The sequence below is a fragment of the Carassius carassius genome, chromosome 17, assembly GCF_963082965.1.
Source record: "Carassius carassius chromosome 17, fCarCar2.1, whole genome shotgun sequence".
Taxonomy (NCBI): domain Eukaryota; kingdom Metazoa; phylum Chordata; class Actinopteri; order Cypriniformes; family Cyprinidae; genus Carassius; species Carassius carassius.
In genome coordinates, this window is record NC_081771.1 from 10,402,675 (window position 1) to 10,420,940 (window position 18,266).

The 18,266-nt window shown below is 36.4% G+C and overlaps 2 protein-coding genes across 2 annotated transcripts in view; both read right to left on the minus strand.

Annotated features, from left to right (window-relative positions):
• gpr84 (G protein-coupled receptor 84) overlaps positions 1-18,266 on the minus strand; it is a 187,338-nt gene that overhangs the window by 149,202 nt on the left and 19,870 nt on the right. The gene's annotated exons all lie outside the window — the stretch shown is intronic.
• Positions 605-9,673, minus strand: LOC132161065 (bridging integrator 2-like). The gene is made up of 13 exons (XM_059570855.1): positions 9,448-9,673; positions 9,177-9,349; positions 8,519-8,599; positions 7,655-7,709; positions 4,815-4,909; positions 4,633-4,728; positions 4,179-4,286; positions 3,998-4,083; positions 3,784-3,859; positions 2,920-3,002; positions 1,422-1,998; positions 1,222-1,320; positions 605-981 (listed from the first exon to the last, which is right to left on the minus strand). The coding sequence occupies exons 2-13, from the start codon at positions 9,279-9,281 to the stop codon at positions 868-870; spliced, it is 1,575 nt and encodes a 524-aa protein (XP_059426838.1). The 5' UTR covers positions 9,282-9,349; positions 9,448-9,673; the 3' UTR covers positions 605-867.

Genomic DNA, 18,266 nt, shown 5'->3' on the forward strand with positions numbered 1-18,266 from the left:
ACCATCGTTTCTTAAGCTATTACTATGATACAATTATGGAAATTCTGTATGGTCATACACGGTTTCTAATTCTAATTTATTATAGCGGTTTAGTAGTATCAGTATACTAATAGTCAATACAATTTAGTTTACCTGCTACTTGTGTTATAGTAGCAGTACCTGTTGTATTTTATTTGTAATGAAAAAAGATAATTCTAAATCAATCAAAGCTTGAATTTTTTCCCTACTTTGAGCACTGGACACAAATGAATATATAACTTTTTTTTTCAGCTGTCAACTTTATTTTAGAAAAACAATCATATATGTTCTCTGTACATTTAAGAAAGCGGTTTCACAGTAATACTCACACTTTTTTGGGTCCTGTAAACATTGTGAAAATCTTGGTAGTCAATCTTAACACTGAGATATGTGAGAAATAACATAGACATCAACATTACATGGTTAACAAACACATAAAGAGAGACCATTGGAACAGCCACATAAAAAGTGTTTTAATACTCATTGCTTAAATGCTTTTGAAATATTTTTGCATAAACTATTTTTACTGATACACAATATGTGGGTACATTCATGCAAATGAACTGTGAAGATAAAACTGCAAAACTATGAATGATATACAAATCGAGATCTATAAAAGCCATGAAAAAATCTGACAACAGAACACAGACTGTGCAGCTGTCTGCAGTCTTTAGCCTGCATCAGGAAGTTACAAAGACACCGTCTACTGAAAAAGTCAGTGTCTTTCATGTCTAGAGGAAAGGGCAGACGGAGTTCATATTACAACATCCAGTCACAAGGGCCTCAAACAGGCACTTAAGGGACCTCTGGTTCACATGCCATCCTGCGTACTCCACTTTATGACCCGTGTTAATCAGAGGAGATGCGCTGGATCATGGACTCCTCGACAATGCCTGAGAGAAGTGTTAGATCCTTGTACTGGATCCAGTCCTGCTCTCCCACGCCCCATACAGTGCCCTCCGGCTGCAATATAATATTTCCACAACATTACAAAAATGTTGATGAACAATAAAATGCAAATGTAATGATATCTTAGAATGAACAATGAATTATTCGTAAAAGTTAATAATAGTAAAAGAAGAATATCAACAAATTTACAAAAAAAGGGAAGGCCCAGTACTTAGCTGTGCAAGAAGATCAAGTTAGGAAAACCCTTAAACTGCTGTGCCTTACATCCTTATGGTTACTCTATATATTACTCACCTTTTCTTCTTCTTCATCGACGTATGTAAGGATAACATCTCCCTTTTGAAACAGTAGAAGCACACCTTCATCTGAGTCCTGATCCTGCAGAGTAACAGCCTGGAGAGAGAAAAAAAAAAGAAAAAATTAAAACCCTTACAAATTATTACCTACACAAATACAAATCAATGAGTGTCTCAACACTCCCAAAGACACTGTACCTTATAGAGGAAGCCAGGAGGATTTTCATAATCTATCTTTTGGACTGCCACATCTTTGCTGCATCCTGATGCATTTTGATCAGTCTCTCCTTCATCTTTCTTGGAGGTGCTGGATCTTCGAGGAGATGGGACTGGTTCAGTTTTGTCTTGGGCATCTGATAAGGGCTTTTCCTCATCGTCTTCATCTGTAGATGCATGATGGGTTTCTTCTGATGCTGCTGTTGATTTACTTTCCTCCTCTGAAACGGAGTCTTGATGTTCCTGGCCGTTGGCTTCCACAGACTCATTATTGGTAGGTTCTGATGCGTTTTCAGTGGCTCCTTCAGTCCGAATCCCTTCACCTTCAGAACACAAAGACTGCCGCTTTGGCGTGTTGGGTTCACTGTCAAAAGAGTTAAAAGACTCAGAGTCTGATATTTCAGATGCTGTGCTTCCTGTGCTCTTTGAGGGAGTGTCCGTGTGCGTGAGGGTGTTGGGCATGCTGAGCTTGCTCGCGGCCGGATGATCAGGAGGGAAGGCGGTGTTACAGGGGATGGGAGCAGAGATCGTAACAGACTTTCTATTCTTTGACTTTGAACTATTCCCAAGAGGAAGAAAAACAAGCCACATAAAAAGACAATAAATACCAAGATTCACTGAGGCAATGACATGAGACAATTCTTAGATTTGCCTTTAATTGGTACAATGTCTTCCTGCTCACATGCAATATACAATGGCCACAAAATGTATCTGAGCACTTAATCTACACTTACCACCAAGTGGTATCTCTAAACAAAGAAAATTCTATTAAATTCGATACACATTTTTTAAGGGGAAAATCTTTAATCGTTACATAACTTGTGCTGGTGTAATTTTAAATGTAAAAAGTACACTACCATTCAAAAGTTTGGAGTCAGTAAGATTAAGTTTGAAAGAAATCTCTTAGGCTTATGAAGGATGTATTTATTTGATCAAAATCAGTAATACTGTGAAATATTTCTGTGAATAGAAATTAGTTTTCTATTCATTTATTTTATATATAATTTATTTCTGTGATTGCAAAGCCACTTTGCAGATTTGAGAAACATTCAAGAAACATTTATTATTATCATCATGTTAAAAAAAAAAAAAAAAAGTTTTTCAGGATTCTTTCAAAGTAAAAAAAAAGCTTTTACTTGAAACAAATGTTTTATTACAATATAAACATCTTCACTGTCACTTTTGATTAATTGAACGAATACTTTTTTTTTTACTTTTGAATGGTAGTGCAACTTCATAATTTATAAGGCGAGTAATCATAGATGTATGGTATTCATCATATTCCATTAAGCTGGCAACAACAAATTGTACAAATTCTTTACTCACAAATATTTTGTGAAAAAAAAAAATTCTGGAAAAGTGCTGTTGCTTTTATTTTATGTAATGCCATTTATACATTGTAAGTATGGCTCAAGAGTTTAAACTTTTAGGCCACTGTAGATCTTTCTAGAAATGAATTATTTGCAAATACAGACGTCACCTGTTAAGGCCTTTGACGATGAAGGGTTTGGTGGAGTGCTGGTCTTCAAGAGTCTTCATCATATTATAAATGTTATGATTCAACTGAAACGTGAGATTAAATTGTCAATCAGCAGCAATGAACTAATTACACATTAAACAAATGTTACTTGAAAAGAAATCTTGTGAGTCACACTGACTTTTTAAAGGGAAAGTTCACCCAAAAATTAAAATTGTGTCATTTGTTCCTCATGTTTTCCAAACCCATAAAACCTTCATTCATCCTCGGGACACAAATTAGGATATTTGATGAAATCTGCATAGACAGCAAAACACCTGACATGTTGAGGCCCAGAAAGGTAGTAAGGACACGGTTAATATAGACCATGCAGCTCCTGCGTTAGCAGCACCACACACACGTGTCATGGTACTCTCGTGAACGCAAGATGAAGACTGACACTGAAGAGAAGAAATTGTTGAATTAAGTTGTTATTTCGGTCTTATTTGTACACAAAGTATTCTTGTAGTTTCAAATACTTATGGTTGGACAACTAAAGTCATATGGACTATTTTATTGATGTCCTTACTACCTTTCTGGGTCTTGAACGTGTCAGTTGCATTGCTGTCTATCAAGTGTCAGAAAGCTCTCGGATTTCATCAAAAATCTCTTAATTTGTGTTTCCAAGATGGACAAAGGTCTTACGGGTTTGGAATGACATGACAGTGAGTAATTAATAACATAATTGTAATTTTTGATTTTGATGTCATTTCTAAAGCCCTGCTAGTTAAATGTCTCAAGGAAGAGCAGCACACCATGCATGTGAATGTCCAGGCTAGAAGCAGCACACAGCAAAACAACTCACAAACACAAATGTTAGACTCTTACCTTACTCATTTCCTTGTAGAAGACATCACGTAGGTTTGAGATGTTCTGGAACATGGTGACATAGCAGCTTATACGGCTGAAAGCAGAAAGAGAGCGTAGCCAAAATAAGTTACATTATTATTCATACCACCATAGCACCTTAGTGACAGGAAGGAACTGTCTGAATGCATTTATCTCCTATTAGTTTCATTTTTGTTAATAAAGCTGTACAAACCTCTGATAAAGAACAGGCAGCTCCTCTCTCAACTCCTTGTTAATGTCTTCAAATACTTCCTGTGCTGTATTGAACTCCTCCTCAGCCTGAAAAGAAACATCAACAGTCATCCCAATTTAGTTGAACTAAAACCATAAACAATTATAAAATGGGATATTTAAATGATTAAATGTGAGCTGACCTTTGATATTTTGGCCTCATCTCTCTTCTTGGAGTTCTGCAGTGCCTCCAGATGATGTCGAGCTGAATCGTAGTCAACCAGCTTCCTTCCTCGTTTAGCCACTCTTTCCTGCAAGATCACAATATTAGAGCTGATTTTCAAGTTCTATGTAAAAACCACATAAATTTGCTATTAATATAACACCATGATATACATCAAAAGTACCAAGGTGTTATCAATGTAAATTAAAAGGTGTAACTAATGAATATGTATAATATAACAAATATTTTCAGTATTTATAGGTGTGAGAAAACTTCAGCGAACACCTAACTTGACAATGTTAAAAACAGTACTTGAACACCAACCCTGACAAAGTGCAAAAGCACACTGAACAGACCTAGACTGAAGATAATGCAAAACAAATAATGCAGTCATTTTAGCCTTTTCAGGTCCATAATGAAGCAATTTTACGAACTTTTACATCTTGGAACTGTCCGGTATAATTCTCCATTGTTCGAACAACTTGATCGCTGAGCTTTTCCTCATAGTCATTCCACAGGAGATCCTCACTCTGCAATGCAAAGCCAGAGAGATGAGGAAGACAAGGAGAGTAGAGAGATTTTTACTATGAAATCACACAAAAAAGGCCTAGTTTACCTCCATTATAACAGGCATGTTTCCTACGCCAAGCCAGTCTGGTTCATAGATATCTTTAAGAGTCTGGGACAGGCGTTTGGATGAATCATGCATCACTGAGAAACAAGGAGTGTAGAAAACATCATGTGACAAATTTTTTCAGACTTTTACACAATTTGGCAGTAGTCCTAAAACTCTGTATCTGTCCAAGACAAGTCATTACAAGTTACAGAGATGAGACTGTATTAGCAAGAAATGATGAAATCCACCCATGATTATCTGAAGTTTTTTTTTTTCAGTATTCATCAAGCAATATAAAACATACATAATTTGATGGAAATTTGTTAGATTATTTATTATATTCAATGTACAGTCTAGATAAAAAAAATATCTTTATACACATTCTCTGAAAACAAAATCTATACAGTTTAGTATGAGGAAAAATGAATTGACTAGTAGCTATAAATAGATAGCAAAAATCAGAGATTTAGCATTTATTTTAGATACTGACAACAACTTCATCCTTTAAGAACACCTGGGGGCTAAAAACACAAGCAGTGACTTGCAGGTTTCCACCAAAACTATGCATTTGGTTTAAGCAAGAAGACCACAAACATCTTGAATCTACCTCATTCTCTTCTTCATATTTTCCTAAGCCTCTGCAAACTGACATCTGGGCAATTCAAGTTGGAGTGTCAACTATTCTTGTAGACATTTAGACAATAAGCATTTTCACTTCCATTTATTAAGATACATTCACTTCCCCTAATGCTGAATCAGAGAAACACAACCAAGACTATCTTTGTCCACTTGTTTTCTCGTGCTCAGAACGAGACACCATCTCACTTTCACACTCAGCCAGCAGCCTACAGGCCAACCACATTAATGACACCTGAGCACAATTAGTAAGTAATTAGGCTGTAAATTGTGCTATTCTCTGAATCCCTTTTGAAACAAATATCAAGATTCAGGCCTAGTCCACACGGACACGGGTATTTTTATAACTGGAGTTTTTCCTCCTGCGTTTAAAAAAAAAATCCCGTCCACATGAAAAGCAAAAACGTGCTATCAAGCGCTGTCAAGAGCATGCCACACCAGCAGGCGGCGATATAACCCAAATTGTAAAGTCACCTTGGCCAATCAGAAGCAGTCAGCAGCGCACAATCTGACGTCAAACACAGCGGATAACGGCGCACACTCTGACGTCGCAAGGCAAAAACCCCGGTTATACTGTCCACACGACAACACTGCAACCGGCGTTTCTGAAAATGCTCACCCTGGCCGTAGTTTTCAAAAATGTTCGGTTTCGGTGCCCTGAAACTGCGTTTTCGTGTGGACGAAAGGCCGAACCGCGTAAAAAAAGTCACGGTTATAAAAATACCCGTGTCCGTGTGGACAGGGCCTCAATCAGTAATGCTGGGTACACACCAAAAGATAATCAGGCTGATTTTGGGTCGATATCCCCCCTTCTGACAATCCTAGCTATGACCCGATTATCTTGATGGTTCTAAAGATCATTTGATCAGATTTTCCCTTAGCAGCCCCGATCGCGAATCGTAAATATTAAACATGTTTAATATTTACGATCAGAAATCCTGATGTGTGGTAGTGATGTACGATTCGTGAACGAATCGTTCAATTTAACCGGTTCTTCTAAGGGAACCGGTTGAACCAGTTCACCAAATCGAACTGAATCGTTTGAAATGGTTCGCGTCTCCAATAAGCATTAATCCACAAATTACTTAAGATGCTAACTTTTTTAATGTGACTGACACTCCCTCTGAGTCAGAATAAACCAATATCCCAGGGTAATAAATTTACTCAAACACACTGACTGAACTGCTGTGAAGACCGAACTGAAGATGAACACAGAGCCGAGTCAGATGACGAACGAACATGCCCACTGCTGGAGCAGTTCTCGTTCTTGAGTCAAGAACCGGTTGCATCGTTTTTCGGATCACCAGTACACTGAACCGAAAACAGTTTCTTTCAGACGCGTCCGATTCGAGAGCCGAGGAGCTGATGATACTGCGCATGCGTGATTCAGCATGAAGCCATCTGACTCACAGCGCTTATGAACCGAACTAATTCTTTTGGTGATTGATTCTGAACTGATTCTGTGCTAATATTATGAGCGGTGACATTAGAACCGGTGAACCGTTTTTTTTTCAACCGGTTTATTGAATCGAACTGTCCGAAAGAACCGGTTCGCGGAAAAGAATCGAACTTCCCATCACTAATGTGTGGGGGGAACCCCGAGAACAAAGGCGCGCTTGCTCTGAAGATTATCACGTGAAACAAAACAATATCCAATCAGAAAGCAAGATGATCACGTTCTATATGACGTAAGATCTGATAACAATTATTTAAAGTTTATTTAATAAGCCAATTTCAAAGAGAATAAGATCTTTTTACCATAACATTTTTTTATGATTTTGTGACCATTGCTCACCTCTAGCTCACTCTGTAACTTGTACAGACCATGTCCCCACCGTCTCCACGACTTCACCCAAACCCTTTTCTTTTTTTCCCTGTGAATATTCTGTGAAAATCATTCCAAACACTATAATTTCAATTTCTTCCTGCATATCGTCCGCAATGCTTATTCTGAAGTCTCGCGAGATTTCCTGTGTTCACAGTCAAGACTCTGGTTGAAAATCTGTTCGTGTGTGGTGTGCTGTCTTATAGGGGCAAAAAAGTTAAATCTAGGATTTTTTTATCTTCATGTTTGTGGTCTATAACATTTTGAAAATCTTATAAGTGGTAAAAAATCTTTTGGTGTGTACCCAGCATAACTGTCAATTTTAAAAATGTATTATTAAAATAAATGGCTGTACTTGATCATTAGTGTGTGACAGTACCTTTAACTGCATTGTAGTAAGATTTAACATCCTTATAGAGTCTGATGCCATCTGCCTGGAAAGAAAAAATAATATTGTGTTGTCTAAAGGCAAAAGGTTTAAATATCATCATTTTAAATATTTGCTTTTCTAAATAAGTAAATTTTTTAATGTTTATTAAAGACCTTAACAGGCAGCTTTTTGGAAATGGAACATTTTTAAAATGTAAATAGAAAATGTGCAAGTTTTAAGGAAATTACTTCTTTTACATTTTTATGTACATTCTAAAACCATAGATATTGCTAATGAGAGTCTTTAAAGCTGCTGTAGGTTGTGTTTTTTTTTTCTTAATCTAAAAACATTCAATATATTTTGCAAAAAAAGTTAAGGTGAAAAGAAAAAATTAAATCATTGTTAACTTGATTACATCTATAGAGTGTAAAACTATCTACCATCATTTAACAAATCCAGGATATGTAATAGGATGTAAAGTTGATAAGTGAGAAACTAGGTCAACACTAGTCTAAAATGATTAAGATTGTTAGTGTTCATAATGAAACGTGGTACTAATACCAAACTAAAATAGCATTTTAAAAGGGCTTCCTGGGTTGGCTGATAGTATAAACAGTACAGAACCGAGGCAGAAAGGTCAGTCTCTGCAACTGTACAGCAAGTCACATATTGACATGTTCTAAAGGTGGAGTTTCCTGTGCTACTTTCAATGTTGATTCTGTCCATGTTCATACAACACAACTCTTCCAATGCAGTCGCTTTGAAAAACAGCAGTGTCCAATATTGAGTGACAGTCTGTGACATGCTTGAGGTAACAAAATCTACTGTAACCTACAGCCAATGTGTCATTCTCTCAGACATGTACTGAAGTACCTGCTGTTTGTTCAAGTTGGCAGAGCACTCCTCAAACTGCTCATCTTTTGTCTCCATGGTTTTCCCCAGCTTCTGCAGGACCTACAAACAACACCATCACACAGAGAAGACCCACTTCTGATCAATCATTTCAGACAAGAACCGCAAGACACTATATCAGGCAGAGTAACAAGAGTTGCCACTGTAGGCCTATGTGGTTTTTGAAATATCAAATCGCCAAGCGGTTCCATGTCTACTCTTGAAATTGCAGCGATTGTTACTTGCGATTAGGAAATATCAGAAATGTTAAAAGGAAGTATTTAACAAACTTAAAAGTTCCAAAATGTGAAAAATTGGTGTTTTAACTTAATAAACACTATTAAAGTTTGCAGTCTACATAGTAGGGAGGAGGTGAACCTAAGGAGGAAGTGATTGAGGGCAGGAAGTGGTAGTCTTTGTGTTCACACAATTTCATTTGAAAAAGCTATAACAACTGACACTATATTTACATATCTTCTGAACATTTTTACCAGTTTTCTTTAGGCCTCTAAACATTTTGGAGCAAATATGTTGGGACACCCACAAACAAAATACACACCCAGAGCAGCATGACATGAGAGCCAAGGTCCTAAACTAAACTAAAAAATAAATTAATAAATAAATAAAAAAACCCACCTACCTTCTCTTGTGCTCGGTTCATTGATTTCTGAAAGCGTTTGGCCAGGATGCCAGCTCCCGCGCCAATGTTGCCCCCGATGTTAGCACCTAGCTTTCCCTCAGCCATCTTCACTTCTGATCAGCTGGCACACGAGCAATCCTTCTCTCTGGTGTCTCAGCGCCTCCTTCTATAAACTGACGGTTCATGGGCGGAGTGAGCAGTGCGAGTGGGTGTGAAAGCACTGGTACAGTTAGTTCGTTGCGTAATATTCGTTTTAAAGACTTAAACTTACGGGACCTCGCGTCACGACGGTACACTAACCGACTGTACAACATTCCACCGTCTTGTCTCAACGTGTTTGGTATACTGTCATCGACGTGCGATGGCATCATCAAGAAGTCAACAAGTCGTCAGAGTTTCCTAATAAACATGACGGCTACATTTGGATAAATTTACGTCAAACTAAAAACCTCTGCACAGAGAGTGGTTCTATGTCTGCTGGACACTTTTAATGTGTTTTATGACAAATAAATAAATATAAATATAAAACTGCATTAATTGACTACCGCTGCGCCTAGTCTGAGATTTTAATATTGCGTCAGAGCGGCTGTCCGCCAATGGGTTTGTTTATTTATTTATTTATTTATTAATTTAGTGAAAATGTAAAGTGTTAATGACTGTAAAACAGAATACGGAATAGCATACTACTATTTCTTTTTCTACCAAATAAATTTGTAGCAGTTATGTCAGTAAAATTTATATAGCACCTTTCACAGTATGGAATGCCAGACTTGCCAAATTTTCAAAATATATAAATACATAAATTAATATACAAATAAATGTAAATAAGAATAAATAAATACATAAATATATAAATAAATATACATAGAAAAGCAAAAAAACCTAAATAAATAATTATTTATACATTTATTTCCATATTTATGTATATATTTATTTTTTCCATATTTATTTATTTATTCTTTTATTTATTTATACATTTATTCATTTCTACATTTATTTATTTCTACATTTATTTATTTTTACATTTATTTATTTATACATTTATTTATTTATACATTTATTTATTTCTTCATTTATGTCTTCCTACATTTCTTCCTGCGTAGGGTAACGAGGAGGGCGTGGTTTACCTCAGACATAGCAATCGAGCTCAGAGTAAGCGAAGGCGAAGGGTTGAGGCCACAGTGATGCCTATTGTGTGGCGAAATACAATTAGTATAGCTCACTGACGTTGATAGGGTCTGTGACTGCGAGGTATATGGTCAAAATCCTAAATCTTACTGTGTGACATGGATAGGCTACTCTTTATTCCGGACATGGCCGTAGAACATCGTTTGGTCTGGATTTGTAAAATGTCCTGGGTTAACAAACATGAAACAGGGACTCTGCAGTGCTTAATTTGTAAATTGCGAGGTCCCGGAACAAAGCGGGGTAACGGATGCCGGATGCATGTGATTACAGGAGGGAGAGGTGACTCGCGCAATCACATTGGTCAGCATTTTAAGTGATTGACTGCATGCATCAGTTGCTTTTAGGGTCTGTATGTTCATGAATAACATGGAAATGCCATGCAATTTTAAAACAACAATTTCCAGACGTTTTGAAAAAGTTGTGGAATTTTATTTTACAAATCTCTGTATAATAGAGTCCTAAATATCGGTGGGTTTGCCGCATGGTTTTAATAATTCTCGCAGCTTTCAAGTTTATAATGAGGAAAATTCCTGCATTTATTCAACATAGCTTGTAGGTTTGAATAATAAAATTAATCCACGCAAAATGTAAGATTAAATAATTCATTCCAAACCAGTCTTCGAATCCATGAACTCTCTCGCGCGCTTCTCATCAGCGCATCTCGTCTGCACAGTGACCTGCAGCACGCGCCGACACAAGACTTCACTCGCATCTCGGGACAGCTGACAGAACAGTCACTTGACTAATCGGGTCATTGTTGCATTATCACAAAAATGTATAATTTGCACACATTTTTCAGTATTTTAAGCCACATGGTACTCGCGCGCTCCGAAGGCTGTATTATGTGCCCTCACAGTCACATCCAAAGTTCACGCGTATAAAGCCGCCTCGCGAGTAGCCTATTATATGAGTTATTTTTCGTAGTTTGTTGAGCTTAAGCAATCAAACACACACAATATGATGTCTGTTGTGGGTGTTGACAAACAAAACAATTTCATGACACACTCTATAGGCTACTTAAACACATGTGGAAAAAAATAAAGAAAAGGGGAAAAAAAATCAATAATTAAACAACACTGAGTCGTCAGTGTTGGTATTGTATCGGACACTTGCACTTAACATGAGGCTATATGAAAAACAAGCTCAAATGAAGTAAACAGGTTTTTGCTGGCGAATGAGGAGATCGCATCTGAGGCAAGTGCATCGCATTATACGCTTTCATCAACTCTTACAGGTTATATAACATTTATTGTTGCTGCCATAGTTTGACCAAACTCCCCGCCACAATCATTCCCTTTAAATAGACTCCATAATGGTTTGCCAGCTGATGATGATGATGATAACAACAGCCTAATAATAATAATAATAATAATAATAAAAAGAAAGACTAATAATAATAATACAAATTAAAAAGTTATGTAGGCTACCAGCTATTTTTTAGTTATGTTTATGGCAGTTTTTGGCCTACAGAAATTTTTACAAAATTTAACAATAAATAGCTTCGATATTTGATCACTATGGTTGGTTACAAAGACTTTACTATTCTGAAAATAATAACGAGATACAAACCTGTAAATATTCAATCGACTTTTCTTAAATTCAAAACTAAATATTAATGCATTCGTAATTTCCATTTCTGAATAGTTGCTATATGGTCACGCAGGTTTGCGCATTAAACTCGTGTCCCCGAAAAATAGTCTATCAACAATTATGTTGTTTCCCTGAACATGACCCCTCTCTGCCAACTTTTTTAACATTTGGTCATTTATTTATTTATTTATTATTATTATTATTATTATTATTTAAATAACGCATATGCCTAAATAGAAATTATCAGAAACAAATCCAAAGCTGATCCGCTTCAACACGTCGAGTTGTTTTTGATTCGGTGTATTTTAAGGAATCAAACGAGTGGATTGAACGCACGCATTAAGACAGTGTCTTTCTGCCACCTGGTGTCTGTTTTAGTTTCATATTAAACGTAGGCCTATCACTTCATTGATTCCATCATGTCATATTTATGTCTTCAAAATGTAAAACACTTCATAATATTTCTATGCACTTGTAGGCTAATTGCTGTGTAAATGCATTAAGATCTCTTCTGTATTGATGGCTCTGATGAAGCTCTGGTTGGATTTTAGTGGTAGGCTAACTGCCCTACAGTCTTATCCTCTAACTGAATTTATCGATGTGGATTAACGTGACGTTAATACATTTAATAAGGTTGCCCCTGGACATGAGTTTATGGAGGTAGGCTAAAGATTACCACTGCTTAATAGAATAAAAATGTTCAAAAGCATTGGTCAGTACTATGCTTGCGTCGACTTCACTGTAGCCTAAATCTGCCCTGCTTCCTTTCCGTGAGTTCTAACCGAAAAATGGAAAATATCAAGCGCTTCAGTCTCAGAGTCCCAGGGCTTAATTTGCAACACGCCGGATCCGGAACTTCCGAAATCCGATCCGGTACCTCATTTTGGCGGATCCCCCTCCTCCAGGGACGGCGTTTCCATATGGCAGACAGAGAATAGCCAGATGTGCCGTGAAAAACTATCCAAAATTCATATCTCTATTATAATTCGTTATTATTATTTATTTTCTTTACTCAAACACTATGTCTGTAAAGGCTAATGTTTTTGTGTGTTTGAAGACTGGTTTTTCACAAGCCAATATAGCCTACTTTTGTACGTTTTAAATGTCCTGTGCATAAGCGCTTAATCGTTTATATCATGAGATTTTGGCCAAGTGAATTAAACAACAAGAAGAACAAATCGCCTATATAGCAACAATAAATGTTATATAAACTTTAAGAGTTGATGAAAGCGTATAATGCGATGCACTTGCCTCAGATGCGATCTCCTCATTCGCCAGCAAAAACCTGTTTACTCCATTTGAGCTTGTTTTTCATATAGCCTCATGTTAAGTGCAAGTGTCCGATACAATACCAACACTGACGACTCAGTGTTGTTTAATTATTGATTTTTTTCCCCTTTTCTTTATTTTTCCCCATGTGTTTAAGTATAGAGTGTGTCATGAAATTGTTTTGTTTGTCAACACCCACAACAAACATCATATTGTGTGTATTTGATTGCTTAAGCTCAACAAACTACGAAAAATAACTCATATAATAGGCTACTCGCGAGGCGGCTTTATACGCGTGAACTTTGGATGTGACTGTGAGGGCACATAATACAGCCTTCGGAGCGCGCGAGTACCATGTGGCTTAAAATACTTAAAAATGTGTGCAAATTATACATTTTTGTGACAATGCAACAATGACCCGATTAGTCAAGTGACTGTTCTGTCAGCTGTCCCGAGATGCGAGTGAAGTCTTGTGTCGGCGCGTGCTGCAGGCAGGGGCGAAAATCTCATCTAAATGTTGGGGGGGACAATAAACATAACATTCCTCACGAGCAAGTTTTGAAGGGGACACCAATAAAACAGGCAAGATTGTACTTGTGTACAGAGAGGAAAGCCTTACTATTGCATGGAGAACGTTCCATTATCCTTCTTCTCAAAGTTTCTTTCTGGTTCAATGAAAAAGCTGACTAAATTGACCAAAACATTCTGCAAAACATTTTTTTTTTTGCAATGTTTTTGAAGTTGTTTACAAAATCAAGCCACCAAAATACAATGGAATTTGAACTTAACTTCAACTTTTATTTATTTGTATAGCACATTTAATAGCAATGTTGTTGCTTCACAGTTATAATTAAAACATGCATATATAAAAACATTTGCCATGCCTAGCAAAATGAAGGCATACACACTCTTAGACATACATCCTCACACAACTGTATAGTGAGATCGGTATAGACGTGAAAGAGAGGGGGAAAAACAAAAAATAATTATTTATTACGTCAATGACTGATTTGTTCAAAAAGTGGATTCACTCAGTTAGGAAACACCTCCTCAGTGTGTTTCTCAAAATTAGTGCTGTTACTGCTGTAGATTAGTTTTCAACTTTTTTCGTTGGTGAAATAGAGCTAAAACAGGCAATATGGTGCCTAAAATGTTGTTTTAAAATTGCATGGCATTTCCATGTTATTCATGAACATACAGACCCTAAAAGCAACTGATGCATGCAGTCAATCACTTAAACTGCTGACCATTGTGATTGCGCGAGTCACCTCTCCCTCCTGTAATCACATGCATCCGGCATCCGTTACCCCGCTTTGTTCCGGGACCTCGCAATTTACAAATTAAGCACTGCAGAGTCCCTGTTTCATGTTTGTTAACCCAGGACATTTTACAAATGCAGACCAAACGATGTTCTACGGCCATGTCCGGAATAAAGAGTAGCCTATCCATGTCACACAGTAAGATTTAGGATTTTGACCATATACCTCGCAGTCACAGACCGTATCAACGTCAGTGAGCTATACTAATTGTATTTCGCCACACAATAGGCATCACTGTGGCCTCAACCCTTCGCCTTCGCTTACTCTGAGCTCGATTGCTATGTCTGAGGTAAACCACGCCCTCCTCATTACCCTACGCAGGAAGAAATGAAGAAATAAATGAAGAAATAAATAAATGTATAAATAAATAAATCTATAAATAAATAAATGTAAAAATAAATAAATGTATAAATAAATAAATGAATAAATGTATAAATAAATAAAATAATAAATAAATATGGAAAAAAATAAATATATACATAAATATGGAAATAAATGTATAAATTATTATTTATTTTCGTTTTTTTGCTTTTCTATGTATATTTATTTATATATTTATTTATTCTTATTTACATTTATTTGTATATTTATTTATGTATTTATATATTTTTAAATTTGGCAGCTCTGGCATTCCATATCACAGACAAGGAGTCAGAAAGTGCTTTAGGCCTACAGTAAAAAATAATATCAAAACAAATTATATACCAGCAGTTCAAATAACACAAAATTCAAACCATGTTGTTAAAAGTTTGTCCAAAAGATCTTTAGGTTTTTTTTTTTTTTTTTTTAAGATTCTACAGAACCCATAGCCTAGTTGCAGTACCAGAGCCTTAGAGCCACAACACAAAAAGCATGGTCCACTTTTGTCCTAAGACGTATATGTTCTAGGAATAATTAAATGGTCTAGGCCAGAAGATTTCAAAGACTTGCTAGGGGAGTGTGCATGTAATAGATCCTGGTCTGGATATAAACGGGTTCCTGACCATGCAGAGCTCTATAAGCAATAACCAAAATTTTAAAATCTTGGTTCTCTTGGTTCTGTCTTGTTCTCAGTTTCTGTTTTACTTTTCACACTATATCCCCATACAACAGTATTTTTACTGTTCTGCCAAAGGTATGGGAACAAAGAATGAATTTGCATTGTAAATCACTTGGTGTCACAATGAATTAGATTCCATTTCACTGCATAACAATAATTTACATTTAATTATAAATATACTACATCAGTCATTGTGTTATAGTATAACAGACAGATAAAAACAAACTCAATGTTAACATAGACTTCTATTGTACAATATCATTACAAATAAATACTTATATGTTTGAGCGTGGCTATTAATAGTGGCATGCCAGTTCTGCTTGTGTCTCACAATTACATAAGCAGCGTTATATAAGCTTTAAGCATAGTCAGCTCCCCACCCGTTGTTTAAACTCCTCAGGGCTTATATCTTAAATTTAATATGAAACAGCACAGCAGATCTGTAAACATACATTTACTATACTATACAAATTCTGAAGTGACCACAAGGTGGCGGTGTTGGTCATCTTTAATTGAACGATATGTTTATATACTGTAACATCAATGTGAATTTTTGAATTACATATTCTAGAAATCAATTAATTGACAAATCACACATTTTTTTAACTCTTTTATGTGCTCTATTTAATTATTCACTGGCTGCATGTTTGGTTGTATTTAAGATTTGATTTAACAGTACAGTTCAGTGTACATTTTCCATTTGCTAATTATATGAAATGCTCTCTTTACCTACAAGCTTTCAAGATCTGAGACAGAGAGGTGATGAGTCAGGGCGGTCTATCAGATATTTCACCAGGCACAGAATGGTTTCACCACTCCTTTATATTTCCATGAGGCTTAAAGCTAATAGCACACATAAATCATTCCCTGCCTGAAGCCTAAATCAGAGTTTGTGTCCATTAATATCCAAAAAATATTTGATGTTGCTATTTAGAAATCTTAAGTTAGTAAGTAGGCCTGCCTTTTGTCAGCTGTTTTACTGAAATGTGTTTCATCATAGACTTTCAAGAGTTGAAACCAAAAATGTAGGTGCAGAGTCTACTTCAACTAAAATCAACAAACTAGAATCTTGTTCTGCGTTTGCATATGGACAGTCAAAACTCACAAGCATATAATAATTCAGATTATTGTATATCTATGAAACAGTATCCGTCCAGTTTTTACTGACCTAGCCTTTTTGACTGACTCTGACTTATGCTCCATTTAGAGTGACCTAAATCCAGTGACGCATCACTCATGATGCTGCATTCTACCGCAAGCTTTCAGAAAAGCTCATCCTAATGTGACCACGAAAACTATGCAGATGCAAAACTATCAAAGAAAATGCTATTCCACAGTTCCTGAAATGTATGAATGATGCCTAAAAACCTGGAAAAATAGAACCCCACATTGTCATTCTAAGATGCACATATTGTGTTATGTAATGACCTGATTACAAAGCAGTTTCCCTCCATCCGCAGGGTCAGTGAGTACAAAGATTACTCCGTCATACAATATTATCCTACAGAATGGGAAAGACCCTCCCCCAGTACACACTATCACCACAGACTGCAGATTCCCTTCCCCCATGTCTCCTCGCTCTTCAAGACTCTTTCTGTCTGTCACCTTATTCTTAGCTTTAATATGTAGTAATAAGACATAATTTCCTTCTTTGGTGCAGCTGATATACTCAGCATTATTCATGACTATGGCAATGGCTTTAATTGTGAGATCTGACACAAGGTTAGGCCCTAAATTGGCTGAACTGATAGTGTCAGGTTATAAATCCAGGCAGGTATTTGGGTGCTGGTGTATGAGAACAATACCTCTCCCGCATGACTGCCTAATACACTGGGTAACAGCAGTCTATGGAGGGTGATCACTTTGTTTTAGGAGGGGATTTATCTAGTCTGAACAGATTAGTGTAGAGTGGCTGTTTGGGGTATCTGTAACACATTTAATTTCATGTGGAAATTGCCATTTTTTTGTAATTTTGAAAACGGTTTCTGTAACAATACTTTTTTCAGTGTAACAAACATTGAACACACACATAGGTTATGGTTTTACATGTTTTATTGAACAAAAACAACAAAAGAAAAATGGATGACACCCGAGCGAATGAAGCGTCCAACAGCTCTAGTGTGCTTTACACAAAAGAAAAAATGTCCAACATTTGCACACTAAAAGCAGAAAGTGTTCCATTAAAAAAAAAATCATAAAAGGAGTACAACAAATTGCCAAGGTCTGAGCAGAGCAGCATCATACAGTGTCAGAAAGGGAGAGGTTGCATAGAGTGCGCTATACAGTCAAAGCTGGAGCACAAGGAATACAAAGAATTGAAGCAAAAGAGATTATAGAACAGGAAGTGAGCTTTTGTTAAACTCGGTTCACTCTCTTCAGTGCAAGTCCAGTCTAATGCTGTGGTTCATATGACTGCTAAAACTAAATTTCTCTGTGTTTATGCTCTCTGAAACATTCCAATTGAAAAGAGTCACAATTAAGAGGACAAAAGAAGCAAATGCAAACACTTTACCAACTCTTTCCAGGATTAACTGACCCTTGTAAAAGACACAATCATTTAAATTGCCATTCGAGAAAATTAAAGTGGATTTAAAAGATTCCGAAAGAATGTTCCCAATAAAACCAAATGGCATTAACTTACAAAATAAAAACATAATTGAACACGTAAAAAGTAACAAAACACTT

Coding starts and splice junctions, on each gene's coding strand:
- LOC132161065 (XM_059570855.1), bottom strand. CDS start 9,281: ATGGCTGAGGGAAAGCTAGGTGCTAACATCGGGGGCAACATTGGCGCG. Junction 4,729..4,814: donor ACATGCCTGTTATAATGGAG/GTAAACTAGGCC, acceptor TTTGCATTGCAG/AGTGAGGATCTCCTGTGGAA. Junction 3,860..3,997: donor CTGCCTGTTCTTTATCAGAG/GTTTGTACAGCT, acceptor TTCTGCTTTCAG/CCGTATAAGCTGCTATGTCA.